The sequence below is a fragment of the Ranitomeya imitator genome, chromosome 1, assembly GCF_032444005.1.
Source record: "Ranitomeya imitator isolate aRanImi1 chromosome 1, aRanImi1.pri, whole genome shotgun sequence".
Taxonomy (NCBI): Eukaryota; Metazoa; Chordata; class Amphibia; order Anura; family Dendrobatidae; genus Ranitomeya; species Ranitomeya imitator.
The window spans coordinates 503,976,320-503,994,137 of record NC_091282.1 but is presented as its reverse complement, the minus strand read 5'-3'; the positions used below and the strand labels follow the sequence as shown (position 1 = coordinate 503,994,137).

Sequence of the window (17,818 nt, the reverse complement as noted above, 5' to 3'; positions counted from 1 at the left end):
TGGAACAGCTTTTGTGCAGATAGTCCAAGAGGAGTGGTGGGTAACTCCCTAGTCTTGTAGACATAAGAGAACAATTATGGAAACAGGAACACATGGGCTACTTGCACAGTGAACAAGTCTGTAGGAACATGTTCACACACCACCAAGAAACTTGAAGACACAAAAGAGAATAGTAAAACCAAAAACACTCAGTTTCAAAAAACCCTTGTGGTGATTTTTATTTAAAACTGAGTGTTTTTGGTTTTACTATGCTCTTTTGTGTCTACAACATAACATATACTATATTATAAAACTGGTACCTTCTTGCTCGTTAATATATAGATGAGTGGGTTTACTGCTGGATTTAGTTTTGACAAGACAGAAGATACAATGGCTCCTGCAGGAGTCATTAGGTCCTTGTAACCAAGCATCACCATCAGAGACACTATGTAGGAAGGGATCCAAAGGATAATAAATGCCATTATCATCACGGTGCACATTGCGGCCACTTTAATTTCATACTTCTGCAGTTTAAGATCACAGCCACTTTGATGTCCTTGTAGCCTTCTCAGCTGAAAAAAGAATAGTATTAGAATGACTATGTTTCAAAATTCTCTGCCTCCATGTTCATCATTGTGGTTAAAAGGTATATCTGGGACTTTACGGAAAAACAAAAAATGTATAAAAGCACTAACAGGCAGATAATTGCAACTTATCTGCCTGTTGTGCACGATGCCATGTTTTCCCGGCGTAGAGCAGTTACAGACTGCTCCGGCCAGGGATTCAGCTGCCTCTGCTGACATGACGGAGCAGTACTTCCAACATCATTCTGATTGACAGCCAGCTCCCCAAGTTAGGAAGCGACGATCCGACTATCAATCAGAATGATGTCTGAACTCCCGCCCTGTTGACAGAGTGGAATGGAATAGAAGCCTCCGCTCTGTAGATTTATCATCAGCAGAGGCAGCTGAATTCCCGGCAGGAGCAGTCTGTGGCCGCTCTGTGCCAGGGAAGAACGGGGCTGGGCACAACAGGTAGGTAAGCTACAATAACTACTTGTTAGTGCTTAGGCACATTTTTGCTTTTATAAAGTCCCGGATATACCCTTTAAAGAAGACCTGTCACCAAATGTTTCACGTTGAGCTGGACTGGACATTGAATGTAATGGTGGCTGCAGAGTAGATTAAAAAAAATTGTAATTTTTTTTTTTATTTTTATTTTTAGTTTTGCCTCTCTGCAGTTAAATATTTTGCACCTAATGAGTTAACTTTTGTTGCATCCAAGTAAGTGTTAACTCATTCGGTGCCAAATACTTTGATTGTTCATATCACTGCAACAGAGAGGGGACATTAAAATAAACACAAAAATGTTTTATTCCTCTCTGCAGCAATTATTATTTGTCCAGCTCAACATGATAACTTTGCTGAAAGGTCCTCTTTAAATAATCAGAGCAGTGATGTGTTTTGTGGTGTCACCTTCTATTTTTTCTCTATGATACCAGTAGTTATATGCTGGAGATATACTGTATTTAACTGTTTCTATATACAATGACAAAACTGGACATTTAATTTACAATATTATTACTCTATTTTATTTAAAATCCTATCTTTCATTATAAGGGCCTGCTTTCACCTACATATAAATCGGACAAGTGCAATCCAATAAAAAAAAAAAAAATCACCATGCATTCTGACTAATATTATTCAATGATTCTGTGCTTGTCTGTGATACAGAGGAGCAGGGGGCGGTCTCACAAGCATACTGAATTTAAAGGGACACTGTCACCTGAATTTGGAGGGAACAATCTTCAGCCATGGAGGCGGGGTTTTGGGGTTTTTGATTCACCCTTTCCTTACCCGCTGGCTGCATGCTGGCTGCAATATTGGATTGAAGTTGATTCTCTGTCCTCCTTAGTACACGCCTGCGCAAGGTAAAGACACCTGCGTCTGTAAGAATGCTGCCAGACTGTGCTAAACATATTTAAACATCATAAAAAGATAATATATCATCACCTCTTATGGGTTGCAACGAGTATCAAACTACAAATACCGTACCTTCTCTTACTGAGCATAAATGGGCAGAACAATGGGTGCGAGAAAAAAAAAATCACATGGCACACAGACCATGCGTGTGCCATCTGATTTTTAAGCACACATCTCAAAGGAAACTCAACATTTCATCAGCCAAGTACAGTAAATTCACAGCCTGTGTGACCAAGTTTGAACACACTGGAGCAGATCTCCAGATCTTTCAGGTTTTGGGGCTGTTGCTGGGCAACATTGAGTTTCAGTTCTATTGGGCTCAGGTCAGGAGATTTGCTAAGCCACTCCAGGACCCTAAAATGATTCTTACGGAGCCACCTCTTAGTTGCCCTGGCTGTGTGTTTCGGGTCATTGTCATGCTGGAAGACCCAACCACGACCTATCTTGAATGCTCTTACTGAGGGAAGGAGGTTGTTGACCCCATCCATTCTCCCTTCAGTAGGGTGCGGTTGTCCTGTCCCCTTTGCATATAAGCGCCCCAAAGTATGATGTTTTCCTCACCATGCTTCACGAATGGGACTGTGTTCTTGGGGTTGTACTCATCTTTCTTCCTCCAAACATGGCGAGAGGAGTTGATCTGAAAAAGTGCTATTTTGGTCTTATCTGACCACATGACCTCCTCCCATGCCTCCTCTGGATCATCCAGAGGCTCATCGGTGGTCTTCAAACTGGCCAGGACATGTGCTGGGGGACCTTGCATGCACTGCAGGATTTTAATCCATGACATCAAAGTGAGTTACTAACGGTAATGTTTGAGATTGTGGTACCAGCTTTCTTTAGGTCATTGACCAGGCCCCCCTGTGTAGTTCTGGGCTGATTCCTGACTTTTCTCAGAATCATCCTTACACCACGAGGCAAAATCTTGCATGGAGCCCCAGACCGAGGAAGATTGACAGTAATCTTGCGTTCCCTCCATTTTCTAATAATTGTGCCAACAGTTGTTGCCTTCTCACCAAGCTGCTTGCCTGTTGTCCTGTAGCCCATCCCAACCTTGTACAGGTCTACAATTTTGTCCCTGTTGTACTTAGACAGCTCTTTGGTCGTGGCAATGGTGGAGAGGATTGAGTGTGATTGTGTGGACAGGTGTCTTTTATATGCATAACGAATTCATACAGGTGCAATTAATACAGGTAATGAGTGCAGAGTAAGAGGGCATCTTAAAGAGAAACTAACAGGTCTGTGCGAAGCAGAAGTTTTATTGGTTGGTAACTTGGTAGATGATCAAATGCTTATTTCATTCAACAAAGTGCAGTTTAAGGCTGCCGTTACACTACAGTAGCAGTATTTAGTCAGTATTTTACATCAGTATTTGTAAGCCAAAACCAGGAGTGGAACAAATAGAGGAAAAGTATAATAGAAACATGGTTTTGACTTACAAATACTGATGTAAAATACTGACCAAATACTGCCAGTGTGATGGCAGCCTAATTATTGAAAAATCATACTATAAGATTTTTTATTTTTAGATTCCGCCACTCACAGTTGTTATTTTTACCACTCTATCTATCTCTTTTTTATGCAATCGAAAGGGAGGTCTAAGACATAAGAGGCCTCAGAGGCGTATCTAGGTTTTCTGGCACCCGGGGCAAGAATTCTATTTGGCGCCTCCCCCCCCCCACGCACATATGTGATTTGCACACTTAGTCATGTACCCACAAGCTTCTCTCCCTAATGCCCTCAATGTTCAGTGAAAAACTGAGAAGCAGGAAGAGAAGCTCGTTGTCATAAGACCGTAAGTATGAAAAATCGCATATGAGTGAAGTGTTCATGTGATGACTGCTAGAAGCTGCTAAGCTGAATCCTGACATCGTAGGCTTCTGAATTCTCAACACTAATGCACTGCACACTTTTAGGATTCTCCCTTGCCGGCAGACAGTCATGTCAGCACAAGCATGTGATTTGTATATCTCTGGCCACATTCCGACTAGACATGCCCGGCCTCACTCAGTTCATTTTCATTGAGTAAGGCCACACATGTCTAGTCAGCACATGACCGCATGTATGAAAATCGCAGCACGAGAGAATCCTGACAGCGTGCAGTGCGTTGCAGACTCATCACAAACCTGGACATCCCCTTTAATGCTCCTAAAATAAATAAAAACATGAGAATTAGTTAGTATCACAAATAACATTTACATCCAGGTACCTTATAGATGATATCATCTCTGGAGCCGTTCTCTTTCTTTTCTTCATCTTGTCTAGATCCCATGATGAGTTTTGTCATCCACAGCCGTCTCTGCAGACTTCCATCTTCTCCGCTCTTTTGCAGAAAATCTTCACAAGATGCCCTTAAAGATACAAGTGTCATTATAACGCTCCTGAATAAAAAATTGCCCCTCACTATATTGTCTGCGCAAAATATGACCCCCACTGTCCCTCTTATGGTACATGCTCTTCACACTGACCTCTCCTTTCCATACCGGCCCCCCTCTTCACACTGTCGTCTCACACTGTGTTCCCCCTATAGGGCCCAGTATTTATACTGTACTCTCTCATCACACTCCCCCTCCTTGGTACACTGTCCCTTCCTGGCTGTGCCCTTGCACTGTCCCTCCATGCTATGCATGCACACATCCCATCACCTTCACTCCCCGTACTCTGTCCACAAACATTTTTAATATCGTTACTCATCCTGTGTCCACATACATTCCCCCGTTCGCTCCCCATACTGTCTACACCCATCACATTTCCTCATACATACCCCCCATTTCCCCATACTGTTTCCTCATACATGCCCCCATTCCCCTGTACTGTTTCCTCATACATGCCCCCATTATCATGTACTGTTTCCTCATATATGCCCCCCATACTGTTTACTCATATGCCGCCCATTCCCACATTCTGTTTCCTCTTACATGTCCCCATTCCCCCATACTGTTTCCTCATAATGCCCCCCATTCCCCATACTGTTTCCTCATAATGCCCTCCATTCCCCGGTACTGTTTCCTCATACATGCCTCCCATCCCCCTGTACGGTTTCCTCATACATGACCCCCGTTCTCCTGTATTGTTTCCTCATACATGCCCCCCATTCCCCTGTACAGTTTCCTCGCACATTCCCCCATTCCCTCATACTGTTTCCTAATACATGCCCCCCATTCCCCAGTACTGTTTCCTCATACATGCTCCCCATTCGCTCATACTGTTTCCTCATACATGCCTGCAATTCCCCTCTACTGTTTCCTCATACATGCCCCCCATTCCCCAGTACTGTTTCCTCATACATGCCCCCCATTCACTCATACTGTTTCCTCATACATGCCCCACATTCCCCTGTACTGTTTCCTCGCACATTCCCCCATTCCCTCATACTGTTTCCTAATACATGCCCCCCATTCCCCAGTACTGTTTCCTCATACTTGCTCCCCATTCGCTCATACTGTTTCCTCATACATGCCCGCAATTCCCCTCTACTGTTTCCTCATACATGCCCCCCATTCCCCAGTACTGTTTCCTCATACATGCCCCCCATTCACTCATACTGTTTCCTCATACATGCCCCCCATTCCTCCTTACTGTTTCCTCATACAGTGGGGCAAAAAAGTATTTAGTCAGTCAGCAATAGTGCAAGTTCCACCACTTAAAAAGATGAGAGGCGTCTGTAATTTACATCATAGGTAGACCTCAACTATGGGAGACAAACTGAGAAAAAAAAATCCAGAAAATCACATTGTCTGTTTTTTTAACATTTTTTTTGCATTTTATGGTGGAAAATAAGTATTTGGTCAGAAACAAACAATCAAGATTTCTGGCTCTCACAGACCTGTAACTTCTTCTTTAAGAGTTTCCTCTTTCCTCCACTCATTACCTGTAGTAATGGCACCTGTTTAAACTTGTTATCAGTATAAAAAGACACCTGTGCACACCCTCAAACAGTCTGACTCCAAACTCCACTATGGTGAAGACCAAAGAGCTATCAAAGGACACCAGAAACAAAATTGTAGCCCTGCACCAGGCTGGGAAGACTGAATCTGCAATAGCCAACCAGCTTGGAGTGAAGAAATCAACAGTGGGAGCAATAATTAGAAAATGGAAGACATACAAGACCACTGATAATCTCCCTCGATCTGGGGCTCCACGCAAAATCCCACCCCGTGGGGTCAGAATGATCACAAGAACGGTGAGCAAAAATCCCAGAACCATGCGGGGGGACCTAGTGAATGAACTGCAGAGAGCTGGGACCAATGTAACAAGGCCTACCATAAGTAACACACTACGCCACCATGGACTCAGATCCTGCAGTGCCAGACGTGTCCCACTGCTTAAGCCAGTACATGTCCGGGCCCGTCTGAAGTTTGCTAGAGAGCATTTGGATGATCCAGAGGAGTTTTGGGAGAATGTCTGATGAAACCAAACTGGAACTGTTTGGTAGAAACACAACTTGTCGTGTTTGGAGGAAAAAGAATACTGAGTTGCATCCATCAAACACCATACCTACTGTAAAGCATGGTGGTGGAAACATCATGCTTTGGGGCTGTTTCTCTGCAAAGGGGCCAGGACGACTGATCCGGGTACATGAAAGAATGAATGGGGCCATGTATCGTGAGATTTTGAGTGCAAACCTCCTTCCATCAGCAAGGACATTGAAGATGAAACGTGGCTGGGTCTTTCAACATGACAATGATCCAAAGCACACCGCCAGGGCAACGAAGGAGTGGCTTCGTAAGAAGCATTTCAAGGTCCTGGAGTGGCCTAGCCAGTCTCCAGATCTCAACCCTATAGAAAACCTTTGGAGGGAGTTGAAAGTCCGTGTTGCCAAGCGAAAAGCCAAAAACATCACTGCTCTAGAGGAGATCTGCATGGAGGAATGGGCCAACATACCAACAACAGTGTGTGGCAACCTTGTGAAGACTTACAGAAAACGTTTGTCCTCTGTCATTGCCAACAAAGGATATATTACAAAGTATTCAGATGAAATTTTGTTTCTGACCAAATACTTATTTTCCACCATAATATGCAAATAAAATGTTAAAAAAAAAAAAGACAATGTGATTTTCTGGATTTTTTTTTCTCAGTTTGTCTTCCATAGTTGAGGTCTACCTATGATGTAAATTACAGACGCCTCTCATCTTTTTAAGTGGTGGAACTTGCACTATTGCTGACTGACTAAATACTTTTTTGCCCCACTGTACATGCCCCCATTCCCCTGTACTGTTTCCTCATACATGCCCCCATTCCCCTGTACTGTTTCCTCATACATGCCCCCCATTTCCCTGTACTGTTTCCTCATACATGCCTGCAATTTCCCTCTACTGTTTCCTCATACATGCCCCCCATTCCCCAGTACTGTTTCCTCATACATGCCCCCCATTCACTCATACTGTTTCCTCATACATGCCCCCCATTACTCTTTACTGTTTCATCATACATGCCCCCATTCCCCTGTACTGTTTCCTCATACATGCCCCATCTCCCTCTTTGCTCTTCATTTTGTGTCCTCAAATTTCCAAATCTCCCCCCACGATAAATCCCCCCATCCCCAGTCACGTTAAATCTCCCCCCACGATAAATCCCCCCATCCCCACTCACATTAAATCTCCCCCCGATATATCCCCAACATATCCCCCATCCCCATTCTCATTAAATCTCCCACCCCCACAATAAATCCTCCCATACCCACTCACATTAATTACCCCCACAATAAATCACCCATCCCCACTCACATTAAATTTCCCACCCCCACAATAAATTTCTCCATCCCCACTCACATTAAATCTCCCTCCATAATAAATCCCCCCATCCCCACTCACATCAAATCTCCCCCTCACAATAAATCCTCCCATACCCACTCACATTAAATCCCCCCACAATAAATCCCCCCATCCTCAGTTACATTAAATCCCCCCACAATAAATCCCGTCACATTAAATCTCCCCCCACAATAAATTCACCCATCCCCACTCACATTAAATCTCCCCCCAATAAATCACCCTATCCCCATTCATATTAAATCTCTCACTCCCCACAATAAATCCCCCCATCCCCACTCACATTAAATCCCCCCCACAATAAATCCCCCATCCCCACTTACATTAAATCTCCCACCCCCAGAATAAATCCCCCCATCCCCACTCACATTAAATCCCCCCCACAATAAATCCCCCCATCCCACTCACATTAAATCCCCCCATCCCCACTCACATTAAATCCCTCCATCCCCATCACATTAAATCTCCCCCACAATAAATCCCCCATCCTCAGTCACATTAAATCTCCCCCACGATAAATCCCCCCCATCCCCAGTCACATTAAATCTCCCCCAATAAATCCACCCATCCCCACTCACATTAAATCTCCCCCTCTCTACAATAAATCCCCCCATCCCCAGTCAAATTAAATCTGCCTCCCACGATAATCCCCCCATCCCCAGTCACATGAAATCCCCCGCCACAATAAATTCCCCCATCCCCACTCACATTAAATCCCCCACAATAAATCCCCCCACAATAAATCCCCCCATCCCCAGTCACAATAAATCTCCCCCCACAATAAATTCCCCCATACCCACTCACATTAAATCTCCCCCCAATAAATACCCCCATCCCCACTCACATTAAATCTCCCCCTCCCTACAATACATCCCCCCCATCCCCAGTCAAATTAAATCTGCCCCCATGATCATCCCCCATCCCTAGTCACATGAAATCCCCCGCCACAATAAATCCCCCCATCCCCACTCACATTAAATCCCCCAACCATAAATCCCCCCCACAATAAATCCCCCCATCCTCAGTTACATTAAACCCCCCCACAATAAATCCCCCCATCCCTAGTCACATTAAATCTCCCCCACAATAAATTCCCCCATCCCCACTCACATTAAATTTCCCACCCCCACAATAAATTTCTCCATCCCCACTCACATTAAATCTCCCTCCATAATAAATCCCCCCATCCCCACTCACATCAAATCTCCCCCTCACAATAAATCCTCCCATACCCACTTACATTAAATCCCCCCACAATAAATCCCCCATCCTCAGTTACATTAAATCCCCCCCACAATAAATCCCCCCATCCCGTCACATTAAATCTCCCCCCACAATAAATTCACCCATCCCTACTCACATTAAATCTCCCCCAATAAATACCCCCATCCCACTCACATTAAATCCCCCCCACAATAAATCCCCCATCCCCACTTACATTAAATCTCCCACCCCCAGAATAAATCCCCCCATCCCCACTCACATTAAATCCCCCCCACAATAAATCCCCCCATCCCACTCACATTAAATCCCCCAATGCCCACTCACATTAAATCCCCCCATCCCCATCACATTAAATCTCCCCCACAATAAATCCCCCATCCTCAGTCACATTAAATCTCCCCCACGATAAATCCCCCCCATCCCTAGTCACATTAAATCTCCCCCAATAAATCCACCCATCCCCACTCACATTAAATCTCCTCCTCCCTACAATAAATCCCCCCATCCCCAGTCAAATTAAATCTGCCTACCACGATAATCCCCCATCCCGTCACATGAAATCCCCCGCCACAATAAATCCCCCCATCCCCACTCACATTAAATCCCCCACAATAAATCCCCCATCCCCAGTCACAATAAATCTCCCCCCACAATAAATTCCCCCATCCCCACTCACATTAAATCTCCCCCCCAAGAAATACCCCCATCCCCACTCACATTAAATCCCCCACCATAAATCCCCCCCACAATAAATCCCCCCATCCTCAGTTACATTAAATCCCCCCCACAATAAATTCCCCCATCGCCAGTCACATTAAATCTCCCCCCACAATAAATTCCCCCATCCCCACTCACATTAAATCTCCCACCCCCACAATAAATCCTCCCATACCCACTCATATTATTTACCCCCATAATAAATCACCCATCCCCACTCACATTAAATTTCCCACCCCCACAATAAATTTCTCCATCCCCACTCACATTAAATCCCCCCACAATAAATCTCCCATTCCCACTCACATTAAGTCTCCCCCACAATAAATCCCCCCATCCCCAGTCACATTAAATCTCCCCCACAATAAATCCCCCCATCCCCACTCACATTAAATCCCCCCCACAATAAATCCCTCATCCCCACTCACATTAAATCCCCCCACAATAAATCCCCCATCCTCAGTCACATTAAATCTCCCCCCATGATAAATCCCCCCATCCCCAGTCACATTAAATCTCCCCCTCCCTACAATAAATCCCCTCCATCCCCAGTCAAATTAAATCTGCCCCCCCACGATAATCCCCCCATCCCCAGTTACATGAAATCCCCCGCCACAATAATTCCCCCCATCCCCAGTCGCATGAAATCCCCCCAATAAATCCCCCCATCCCCACTCACATTAAATCCCCCCACAATAAATACCCCCATAACCACTCACATTAATTACCCCCATAATAAATCACCCATCCCCACTCACATTAAATTTCCCACCCCCACAATAAATTTCTCCATCTCCACTCACATTAAATCCCCCCACAATAAATCCCCCATTCCCACTCACATTAAATCTCCCCCACAATAAATCTCCCCATCCCTGTCACATTAAATCTCCCCCACAATAATTCCCCCCATCCTCAGTCACATTAAATTTCCCCCCACGATAAATCCCCCCATCCCCAGTCACATTAAATCTCCCCCCACGATAAATCCCCCCATCCCCACTCACATTAAATCTCCCCCCCACAATAAATCCCCTTTTCCCACTAACATTAAATATCCCCCCACAATAAATCCCCCCATCCCTGTCACATTAAATATCCCCCCACAATAAATCCCCTCATCCTCAGTTACATTAAATCTCCCCCCATGATAAATCCCTCCATCCCCAGTCACATTAAATCTCCCCCAATAAATCCCCCATCCCCTCTCACATTAAATCTCCCCTCCCTACAATAAATCCTCCCCATCCCCAGTCAAATTAAATCTGCCCCCCCACGATAATCCCCCCATCCCCAGTCACATCAAATCCCCCGCCACAATAAATCCTCCCATCCCCAGTCACATGAAATCCCCCCCCCACAATAAATCTCCCCATCGCCAGTCACATGAAATCCCCCCCATCCCCACTAATATGAAATCTCCCCCCGCACCTTCAGTGTCTTCAGCTCCACTGTAGCACTTACCACCGATCTGTGTCTCTGGCTTTGCAGCACCAGCGAGCGATGTCAGCAGCGTGATCACGTGACATGATCACGCTGCAGCTTTCACGCTAGCCCAGGAAGTCAGAGCTTCAATTGTACTCGTGTCTGAAAGACACAAGACCAATTGATCCCTGGGAGTCAGCGCGCTGCAGCTTCTCTGTGCCAGCTGTCACAGTGCTCAGGGTGCGGAGCACCAAACTTCCCTTGCTGCGTAATGTGTCCTCCCGCCAAGTCTGACCGCTTTTTCACAGTCTTCCCCTTTTAACCTAGCTACGCCCCCTGTTGTCGAGTGCAAAGGTCGATCTGGGATTCTAAGCTTTCCCCAAGACAACAAATGTGACAGTCCCAGCAGTTCCAGACCCAGCGTGAGAAAGGTACCCCCAGTCTGGTCCTTCTTACACTCCCCTTCTCCTTTTGCTCGTCATTCTATGGGCAAGAGTTCTTGTAGTTTGCATTGACATTCTACTAGTCCTTCAACGATTTGTTGCCAAATAAATTGGTCCTGATTGTATTTGTTGGGGGGTATCCTGGCTGTGGCCCGTTCGGAGCATCTCAAGTAAGAAGGAGGAGTTGAATCATGTGGGGTAGTTGAGTCGGGCTGAAAAGACGAGGGCGGGGACGAGCCTATTTCCACCTGAGCTACCACTTCGGGAACCTCAGGAGCTTCAGGAACTTCAGAAACCTGTCCCTCTTCTGAATTTTTAGGTGACAGATCAGGTGACTCTTCTTTTTCACAAACAGCAACGGGAGGAGGGGACATTTCTTAAATTTCGCCAGGATCTCTCGACAAACAGGGACGTAGCATATTCCGGGGGACTTCTCGAGTGGGGACATTTTCTTCCCCTTCAGGTTGAATTTCATAGACGGGCCCTTCCGGGCTGATTCTCCACTTCACTCGATATGGGATTTTTTCCCACTGGTACTCCAGCTTGTCCTTCGGACACTTATCTCGGATCAACACTCGGTCTTTGGCTTGGAGAGCTGTCCCTGACAGAGGAGCTGTCTCTGGATGGTCAAGTTCCCGAAACTACAAACCAGGCGATGTAGTGTCTGCAGACGATGATGTTCTCGGACCCAGCCAGGTACAAGGCATGTGCCCGGTGGTACGGTGTACTCGGTTGTTATACACCCACACTAACTCAGCTACAAATTCAGGCCACCGGGCCTTTCAGTCTTCCTCCAGTGTCCTCCTTAACATCTGGATAAGAGTCCGATTGAACCGTTCGCAGGCTCCATTTCCCTGAGGATGATGTGGCATCGTTCTAGATTTTTTCATCTGGTACTGGTGGTGCATTTCTTCCATCACTCGCCCTAGAAAACAGGCACCTTGATTGGAGTGAATTCTCTATGGGCACCCGTACACCTGAATGAAATTCTTGCAGATGGCATGTGCTGTGGATTTGACAGTTTGGTCACGTGTCGGAGTCACAACAGCGAACTTAGTGAAGTGGTCCGTCATTACTAGACAATGCTCATACCTCTGGTGGTCCAGACCTATCATCAGATAATCTATCATCAATTTTTGCAGAGCTGCAGAAGTCACGATGGTCTGTGTGGGGCTCTTTGCTCCAGAGGCATAGCTAATTTGCAGCTTCTACATTGTCGACAGGCCTCTTCCACCACGGCTTTCAGGCGAGGATGGTAAACTAGCTTTTGTAGCCACTGAAAAGTCTTCTCTTGGCCGAAGTGAGCTCCTCTTTCCTGTGATTTCTTAGATATCTTAGGCAACGGAGCCTCGGGGATTACCAACTGCCAGGTTACACCCAGTTCCTGTGGTAACTGAATCTTCCGGTACAATAGCCCATTCTTCAATTGGAATCTTTCCCACTGCCGAAGGATCTGCAGAGTCCCTGGGGACAGGGCGTCTCTCTATTTTTGACTGGGTAGTTGTTTCAGAGTTACCCACTGTCTCATTTGAGCAAGCTCCCCATCTTCTTGTAAAGGTACCCCCGGTCCAGTCCCTGTTCTTACACTCCTTCAGGCAGGTTTACAAATGAATTAATTCATTTGTAAACCTGCCTGAAGAAGGAGCCTCTGTGCATAAAAGTATTCACATAGATACATTAGAAGGTAAATTAGGAAGATCTAGCACAAAATCAATAAGATTAGTTTTTAAATATATAAAAGATCAGATCTGTAATTGAGAATAAGTCCATAATGCCATTACAAAAGATTAGTGATGAGCGAATGTGCTGGGATTAGGTGTTATCCGAGCATGCTCGAGTTCTATCTGAGTATCTTCGGAGTGCTCTGTTCGAGTACCCGTGGCTGCATGTCTCGCTGTGGTTCGACATCCACATCACATGCAGAGATTGCCTGTTTTTTATACAATCCCTACATGTGTGTGCATGTGTGTGGCTGTTGGATATCCGCGATACATGGGGCACGGGGACTCGAACATTGTATTCAAGCACGCCGAAGACACTCGGATAGCACGCGAGAACGTCTGCTCATCATTAAAAGATTAATGTTTTAAATGTGAACTATCAATGCATTCAACATCCCTGCATAGATCTATAGCATCCATACCTCCATTTGCTCCTTTTTTGTGCTTATACCAAATTTATGATTCATTCAGTCTATTTTACGTGCTTTTTAAACTTTGGCATTGTGGGCATGGTCCATAGATTCCAGATGTTTTGCCTGAATCATCATTTGTGACTTTTCAAAACATTTCTAAATTTGTCATATACAGCACTGGCAAAAATTAAGAGCCCACCACATCAAAACCTTGTCATGGCCTGCCCAATCTCCAGACCTGAACCCTATTAAAAACCTCTGGAATGTAATCAAGAGGATGATGGATAGTCACAAGCCATCAAACAAAGAACTGCTTACATTTTTGCACCAAAAGCAGCGTGAAAGACTGGTGGAAAGCATGTCAAGACGCTTGAAAGCTGTGATTAAAAATCATGGTTATTCCACAAAATATTGATTTCTGATCTCTTCCTGAGTTAAAACATTAGTATTGTTGTTTCTAAATGATTACGAAACTGTTTTCTTTGCATTATTTGAGGTCTGAAAGCAATGTTTTTTTGTTTGTTTTTTTAAATTTGACCATTTTTCTTTTTCTGAAAAAACAAAATACAAAATTTGTTGCTTGGAAATTCGGAGACATGTTGTCAGAAATTTAAAGAATAAATGAACAATTTGCATTTTACTCAAAAATATACCTATAAAGAGAAAAATCAGACAAACTGAACATTTTGCAGTGGTCTCTTAATTTTTGTCAGAGCTGTATGTGCTTTAATCACCCCGCACACACACACACACACACACACACACACACACACACACACACACACACACACACACACACACACACACACACACACACACACACACACACACACACACACACACACTTTGGAGTGATTTTATGTAGACCAGATTTGTTTTTTAGCTATTTTTTATGACACTTTGCAAATATGGATAAAGTCCTAAAAAAGACCATTTTTGACTTTGCGCAAAATCTATGAACAATGTGCACAAATTTCATGACATTCCCTGTGAGGAAGAGTGGCGCTAGAGTATGGACAACCTGTCTTGAAGAGATTAGAATACACCCCACCACCCAAAGTCTCTGACATTCATCATTCTAACTATTGATTGGACAATGATTTATTTAATTGTACTAAAGGGATGCACTCATCAGAAGAACCTAGAAATTCTAGCATTATCAACAGCATGGTCATGGCAGTCAGAGAGTTGTACAGAGAAGTCAGATTTCTTTTTTTTTCTTTATGTGCATTAGAAAGAAAAGCTGAAAGACGCTTGTCTTCACAACCAACCATAGTTAACAATTTTATAGATATATAGTGATAGTTTAAAAACAATGATTTTTCAAAATCGTCTCTAACTTTGCCAGTGAAAGTGCTACCTCTTGTGTCCTTCGATTTATATCTGAAGACAGGTTCCCACGAATTATACTCACCATTCTGACAGAATACAATATGTGCCCATAGCAAAATGCCATAATGCTTACTGGGGCTACTAGAAAAGCTAAGAAAATGAGTAAACCAAAAAACACCCAGCGGGAATCTTCTGATATTTGATCTAAAGAGCAATCAAGACCATGGAGTTCCAAGGTATATCTGTTCCAGCCAAGGAGTGGAGCTGAACTCCAGGCTACGGAATATATCCAGATGTAAGATATTGCCTTACTGGACCATGGGAAGTCGATGACTTTGTCACATGTCACTTGAATATACCTCCCATAGGCAATCACAGTAACAGTACCAATTGACACATTACCTGTAAAGCAAGTAATATATAGTAATTAATATTATAAATTATATGCATACACAAATATTAGGTCAGAAGTGGCAAAACAGGAGGTCATGATCCCCCGGTAGATCACAGAGCAAGGACCAGTAAATGTTAGGCAACAACCTTGCTCTTCTACACAGAAATGGGAAACTACATGTCTTTTTTACCGATCTGCTCATTGGCAGACCTGACAACCCTCCTGTTTAGCAGAGGGAAGACTCAATGTGCTGTTATATGAAGCAAGAAGAAATAAACTGTGACTGCTATCACTATTGCACCATAATAGATTGCCTTAGGTTGGACGGAAAATACATCCTTACGTGAAAATACCTGGTTTTTATAACAATGATGCATTGTGCATTCTAAATTATGAAGCAATGCAGTCTGGTTCCAAATAACAGGGATAATCGTTATTAGTAGTGCTATAGGATGTATGAATTACAAATGGCAAATACAGCAAAATTAGACTTTTTTTTGTCATGTTTATCATCCTTTGGGGACTCTCTATGGTTGGTGTATACGGTATATACCATAATATAGGGAACACATACTATACAGCTTCATCACATAGCGATTTTCCACTTTTCCTTCCCCTTTTCCCCGAAGCCCATATTTTTTACTTTACCTTCAATATAGCTGTATGAGGGCTTGTTTTCTTGTGGGACAAATTGTACTTTTGAATGAAACCATTCATTCTATCACATAGTGTACTGGAAAAGGGGAAATAATTCCAAGTGTGTTGAAATTGCAAAAAAAATGTAATTTCAAAATATTTTTGGGGTTTTTCATTTACAATGTTCACTATATGGAAAAAATGATCTGGAAATATGATTCTCCAGGTCAGTTCGCAGATACCAAACAGGTATAGTTTTTTTTTAGTGAAGTGTTGAAAACAATTGGAAATTTGTACAAAAAAATAAATTTGCTTTTGTCGTCACTTATATTCCAAGACCCGTAACATTTTCATTTTTCGGGTTATGGGGCTAGGTAAGGACTAATTTTTCCGCCCTGAGCTGTAATTTTTTCTGGTACCATTTTTGGGTAGATACAGTGTTTTGATTGCCTCTTATTGCATTTTATGGCTGACAAAAAAACGTAATTTAGGCATTTTTTTTATCGTTGCACCATTTATAGATTGGATGAATTTTTCAGATTTTGATAGATCAAACTTTTATAAATGCAGTGATACCAAATATATAGTATTTTTTATTTTAATTTGAACTTGTGTTTTTTTTATCTTTTTCACTTTTTACTGTATTTAATAGTCCTTTTAGAGGACTCGAATCTGCGATCATATACATAGCATTGCATCAGTTATAGGCCCCCTCCCTTACTAAAAATATCAGCTCTCAGCAGGCCCAGAAATGGCTCATCTATAAGATGCACCTATTCTGGTGCTTAGCATCGCTCTTCCCACTTGCCCTGGTGCGGTGGCAAGTGGGGTAATAGTTGTGGGGTTGATGTCACCTTTGTATTGTCAGCTGACATCAAAGGTTAGTAATGGAGAGGCATCTATAAGATGCCCCTATTACTAACCCCATAGTCTTATTGTAATAGAAACACAGCAAAAATAAAGTCCTTTTATTTGAAATAATTATCCAAAGCAAAGTTATACTCACCTGTCCAACGAGAAGATAATCCATATCTTTCCCTCAAAGAAGTCCAGCTCTGTTACATCTGGGTGGTATATGGAGGGCTGGCATGATGCATGCTCTCAGTAAGCCAGCCACAACACACTGAGACAGGAGCGTGAGAACGTTCCTGCAGTGTGTAGCTCTGACGTGAGAAATGCCACCAGAGTTCATAGGTAAGGAAACCATGTGTGAGAATTTTCCCAGAATGAAAGCCATGCCGTAAGTGAGGTGACCGGGTTCATCAGCTATAAACTACGGTGATCTTTCTCCTGTCTACGCTACACACTGTAAGAGCTCCTGCTTTTGTGTGAGCCGGCTGGCATAGAGAGCAGTGGCATCACTGATGAGACTATGGTGTGGATGCCATCCCCAAGACCTGATGACACATGCCCCATTGGTGCTACCAGGCAACTCAGTGCTATCAATGTATTACTTACAGTACATTGTATAGGTGATGCTGCAACTGCTGTATATACATAATATACACAAACACACACAGCACTCTGATTAATTGTGAAAAAAGTGGAGGACTCTTTATTAGCCCAAGTGGCAACTTTTAGGATCAATAACAGAACATGTCTCTGATATGGAACTGAAATGTTGCTTTTGGAAGTGCATTGAACAGCAAGGTGGATTGCTGCTGAGGGGAAAAAAACAACTCTTTAAATCTTCAGCTTAGCGAGTGTGAACGAGCTGAGTGTGACCTGAGCGTAAGTGCGAATGGCGGTAAGTGTCTGACTTGAGATTCAGTGACTTTGGATTC

The 17,818-nt window shown here is 43.7% G+C and overlaps 1 protein-coding gene across 1 annotated transcript in view; it reads right to left on the bottom strand.

Moving 5' to 3' along the window:
• Positions 1-132: 132 nt before the first annotated feature.
• LOC138675064 (opsin-3-like) overlaps positions 133-17,818 on the bottom strand; it is a 41,754-nt gene continuing 24,068 nt past the window's right edge. The window contains exons 2-4 of the mRNA XM_069763069.1: positions 15,087-15,406; positions 300-551; positions 133-150 (exon numbers count right to left, since the gene is read on the bottom strand). Coding sequence (XP_069619170.1) covers positions 133-150; positions 300-551; positions 15,087-15,406 — 590 coding nt within the window. The remainder of the gene's footprint in view (positions 151-299; positions 552-15,086; positions 15,407-17,818) is intronic.